Source organism: Oculina patagonica, unplaced genomic scaffold, assembly GCF_052425735.1.
Source record: "Oculina patagonica isolate OP01 unplaced genomic scaffold, crgOcupat unplaced868, whole genome shotgun sequence".
Taxonomy (NCBI): Eukaryota; Metazoa; Cnidaria; class Anthozoa; order Scleractinia; family Oculinidae; genus Oculina; species Oculina patagonica.
This window is the reverse complement of record NW_027558765.1, coordinates 1-4,950: the sequence shown is the minus strand read 5'-3', so window position 1 is coordinate 4,950 and position 4,950 is coordinate 1. Positions and strand designations below refer to the sequence as shown.

Sequence of the window (4,950 nt, the reverse complement as noted above, 5' to 3'; positions counted from 1 at the left end):
TATTTTCTTAGGGGGGGGGGGGGGGAGGGGTGGACATTAGCCAAATAAATTGCTGCAGAGTAAAACCGGCTGAAATAATCGTGCAAGAAAGCCAAAAAATTAATTTCGTTAAATGAAAATGAAACATGTGAAAAATAAACATCTAGCTCAGCAAAAATTACCCCTCCCGTCTCCCATCTTCTCAAAAAATAATGGTTTTTAGCTCACTTATCTAAATACATCTCCTGTTGTGTCATTTGGTTTTACTATCTTTCTGTAATATTCATTGTTATTGGCTATTCCTTTATTTGAAAATATATCCTTTACTCTACAACTTCAAGATGAACTAAATGGGTCAAGTTATTATTAAGCAATTTATCAATTAGTTTTTGCTATATTTATAGTAAATATTGAGTTAAGTATGAAAAACGTTTTTTCGACAAAAGTAGCCCTCTGCAGGTATTGTGTAACCTTAAAGCAGCTCTCCAATCAGTTGCAATAGTCAACATTTAAATCTTAAACCCTCGTGCAAGAACACGACCCAACAATATCTGAAATGAAACTAATGTAAGGCGCTTTTCGCTTTGATGATTGGGCCTCGATGTCCATGTTGTAGAAATCGCAGATTGACCGCAGTTGTGCAACACTGAGTTTGGTCAGCTTGTTACTAGTATACAAGGAACATATCATATTAAGTGTGTCATACACGATGGGATGAACCAGTTGGCACTGGTCTAGGATGGATGCACGAGCAGAGGTAAAGGCTTCTTCCTCTTGGGCCGCCAGAAGGTCGTTATCATCGGTTACATGAGCTGACTGAGATGTCGCGTGTTTCAATTTTGCAGCGGTACGCGAGAAGTATCCCTGAATCTGCTGCGCAGTTAGGAACTCGTCAACCTGAAAGAGCCGCTGACCATTTTCCTTCCTTGCGTATCGCATGTCCCGAGATACTTTTTCAGGGTCGGATTTGTGGCCAGTCTCCTACCCGATCTGGAACTTAGCATCCAGGTACTGGCGCTGATTGTCGTTAAAACGGCTGGCCTTTTTTGAAACTTTTAGAGCCCAGCCTTGCTCTAGGGGGGCCTCTGGGCACTCTTCATGATCAGTTGTCGTCGGGACAGCTAGTGTTGGCTGAAGGGAACAACCCTCTTAAATCTTTTTAGCGTACGCCAATACTGCCTGGTCAAAAAGGGTGTGCTTCTCAGAAACGAGTTTGCACTTTCCGAACAGCAAATGACGCTCAAGGTTGTAGTACTTTTGATAGGTGCAGATGCACCCATCCACAGGACACGACAACAGCCCACTGCTTGCACCTTCCTCTTCTTCATCTCCGTCCTCGTCTTCTTCTTCATCCAAGTGTTCGGTCATGGCTCAAGCATCCTGAAATTACAAGTGCAGCACTAAGGCAAGATAACGCTGGGTGCTATCACAGTGCAGCCATGCTGTCAGCATGCCGTCTGATGGGAGAGGCGACGGGGATTGATGTAAAAAGAGTCGACTTCAGTGACCCTCAGGGAGGTAAAGGGCCTTGTGACAGGAAAGCCGCTTCCATCAAGGCTTATGTGTGATGATACATCAACCAGGGCCACGACGTGGTAACGGCGCGCGACTTCAAAGAAGCCATGTTGTCTCACGGGGGCATGAGTGCTGTGCGGGTCGTCCTAGTTACCGATGCTACCAACAAGCCACAGCAAGAGGTTTCAGGCCGCTGGGAGGGTATCAGCAGCTTAAACAATTTCCTCTACCAAGAGGACTGTGTCACAGTATGGAAGGCATGCAACATTGGAGAGGGAAAGAATATACCATGGTCTCAATTACAAGGTTATAGTTACAACAACAACATACATGCATATCTTATATTAGTTATATACCTCTATTCTGATATTTTCACTACTGTGTTAAGAAAAAGTCAAGGGAAAAAGTAAATCGGAAAAAACTATTTAATGATGGGCGATCCGATTTCTTGTCTTTTTTTTATTTTCAACATCTTATTCTTATTTGGATGAAACTCCCATCTTACCAGTAAAATATTAAATAAAAAAATAAATAAGATAAGATAAAATATATAAACAAATAATTTGAAGAGTCTTCCCTACTATTTTGTTTCATTTGTACATTACTATGTTATTCTTTTACTTTTTTCTAATATTTTTTTCTGGTCCATTATTCAGTTCCTGTAAGGTTACCAGATGTGTGTAAGGCTGAGGTGTCTAAAGGAGACTTTGTGGCATGCTCTAAAGAAAGGCGCGTACCTGCCGAACGAGCCATGATCGAACACTTGGATGAAGAAGAAGACGAGGACGGAGATGAAGAAGAGGAAGGTGCAAGCAGTGGGCTGTTGTCGTGTCCTGTGGATGGGTGCATCTGCACCTATCAAAAGTACTACAACCTTGAGCGCCATTTGCTGTTCGGAAAGTGCAAACTCGTTTCTGAGAAGCACACCCTTTTTGACCAGGCAGTATTGGCGTACGCTAAAAAGATTTAAGAGGGTTGTTCCCTTCAGCCAACACTAGCTGTCCCGACGACAACTGATCATGAAGAGTGCCCAGAGGCCCCCCTAGAGCAAGGCTGGGCTCTAAAAGTTTCAAAAAAGGCCAGCCGTTTTAACGACAATCAGCGCCAGTACCTGGATGCTAAGTTCCAGATCGGGTAGGAGACTGGCCACAAATCCGACCCTGAAAAAGTATCTCGGGACATGCGATACGCAAGGAAGGAAAATGGTCAGCGGCTCTTTCAGGTTGACGAGTTCCTAACTGCGCAGCAGATTCAGGGATACTTCTCGCGTACCGCTGCAAAATTGAAACACGCGACATCTCAGTCAGCTCATGTAACCGATGATAACGACCTTCTGGCGGCCCAAGAGGAAGAAGCCTTTACCTCTGCTCGTGCATCCATCCTAGACCAGTGCCAACTGGTTCATCCCATCGTGTATGACACACTTAATATGATATGTTCCTTGTATACTAGTAACAAGCTGACCAAACTCAGTGTTGCACAACTGCGGTCAATCTGCGATTTCTACAACATGGACATCGAGGCCCAATCATCAAAGCGAAAAGCGCCTTACATTAGTTTCATTTCAGATATTGTTGGGTCGTGTTCTTGCACGAGGGTTTAAGATTTAAATGTTGACTATTGCAACTGATTGGAGAGCTGCTTTAAGGTTACACAATACCTGCAGAGGGCTACTTTTGTCGAAAAAACGTTTTTCATACTTAACTCAATATTTACTATAAATATAGCAAAAACTAATTGATAAATTGCTTAATAATAACTTGACCCATTTAGTTCATCTTGAAGTTGTAGAGTAAAGGATATATTTTCAAATAAAGGAATAGCCAATAACAATGAATATTACAGAAAGATAGTAAAACCAAATGACACAACAGGAGATGTATTTAGATAAGTGAGCTAAAAACCATTATTTTTTGAGAAGATGGGAGACGGGAGGGGTAATTTTTGCTGAGCTAGATGTTTATTTTTCACATGTTTCATTTTCATTTAACGAAATTAATTTTTTGGCTTTCTTGCACGATTATTTCAGCCGGTTTTACTCTGCAGCAATTTATTTGGCTAGTGTCCACCCCTCCCCCCCCCCCCTAAGAAAATAAAGGTTCGTTCCTAAGTGGCATCTGTTGAAAGTCACCCGAGTTAAGGTCACGCTTTAGTTTACTTAACAAACATTTAGGGTAAAAGGGGTCACTAACAACAATAATAAAATATTTAATAGACTGTAAAGGACGGATAAACGTCCTTCTGTAGAATCAAGCCCGCAAAATATAACAGCTTGTCAGCGGTCTATCCATTATGTAACGCAAGCTAACGATAAGCACAGTTGAATCAAACCAGCGAAGAATAGATGTTGTTTTCGATGGGCTTCGATTGGATTTTTTAAAGTTTCCAGGGTGCTTTGACTACTTATTATAAGGTATGAACATTATTTGATTGTAGCTCTTGTTATCTGTGTTACAAATGAAATTCATTGATTACAATTTGATCTGATAAAGGGTGCTTTGACCTTAACAAACGCTACGTGACCTGTGTTTGCTTTCTGTTACTTTGGAACTCGAGGTCAAATAAAACGGCTAAAATGGTTTCTTATTTCTTAGAAATGATACAACACCACGCCAAATAGTCTCGCGAGTATGTTCTGGTACCTGTTGACAAGTATTATTAAAACTGTATTGTTTAAATATGTTTATTTGTTATTCTTTGTGAGTTTCAAGCATCGCGAAGCCGTTACGGCGAAGCTCAAATTTCACGAAAGTACTACTTGCATTTCGGGCCGTTAAAAATCGTCTTTTTAGTAGCCCGTGGTTTTGAAAACGGATTTTCAAAGAAGAAACAATGCTCTTTCACGTGGTATACGTTTTTATACCTTAGCTTATGTACCAGGCAATGATTTTAGGCGCTGAATTTTGTCAATTTTGCCTTGCGTGAAATGTCTCAAAATGATGTAAAGAATTAAAAATCTCCCAAATATTTAATATTGATTCAAACTTAGAAAATAACCATTCAAAATGTGTATAATTATCTATTCTTTTAGATGATGTATTTGTTGTTTCGAAAGAGATCGTTTTAATTTTGAAATTGAGGTGTTTGAAGTGTGCGGTATCAGACCCCTGAAACCGCTTCCGAGAGATGCAAAATCAAGATCACTTCCGTACGCCTAAAATATTCATCGAATCGAAGTAAAATATATATTTATAGTTATAGTTCACCTAGGGCTATGCTGTGAATTTTTTTCAAATTTTTCGAATTTATGCTAATGTGGGCCCGCGGTTGAAATTTATGGCTCTCCCGTCTTAAAACGTTAAAAAATGTAGTTTCTCAGTGCGCCAGATGACTTTTGTGCATAACTAAACGTTGTGTGTTATGTTGAATCAGTATCTCGTCAATCCAATGATGTACTGTTGGCGAATGAAATGAAATAGCAGCTGTAAATTATAGTTTAATAGAAATTACGATGCT

General features: G+C 40.3%; 1 protein-coding gene across 1 annotated transcript; it reads left to right on the top strand.

The window, feature by feature from the left end:
• Window positions 1–1,222: 1,222 nt before the first annotated feature.
• LOC144641347 (uncharacterized) lies at window positions 1,223–2,607 on the top strand. The gene is made up of 2 exons (XM_078500365.1): window positions 1,223–1,800; window positions 2,151–2,607. The coding sequence occupies exons 1-2, from the start codon at window positions 1,602–1,604 to the stop codon at window positions 2,462–2,464; spliced, it is 513 nt and encodes a 170-aa protein (XP_078356491.1). The 5' UTR covers window positions 1,223–1,601; the 3' UTR covers window positions 2,465–2,607.
• The last annotated feature ends 2,343 nt before the right edge of the window (window positions 2,608–4,950 follow it).

Coding starts and splice junctions, on each gene's coding strand:
- LOC144641347 (XM_078500365.1), top strand. CDS start 1,602: ATGTTGTCTCACGGGGGCATGAGTGCTGTGCGGGTCGTCCTAGTTACC. Junction 1,801..2,150: donor ACCATGGTCTCAATTACAAG/GTTATAGTTACA, acceptor TCCATTATTCAG/TTCCTGTAAGGTTACCAGAT.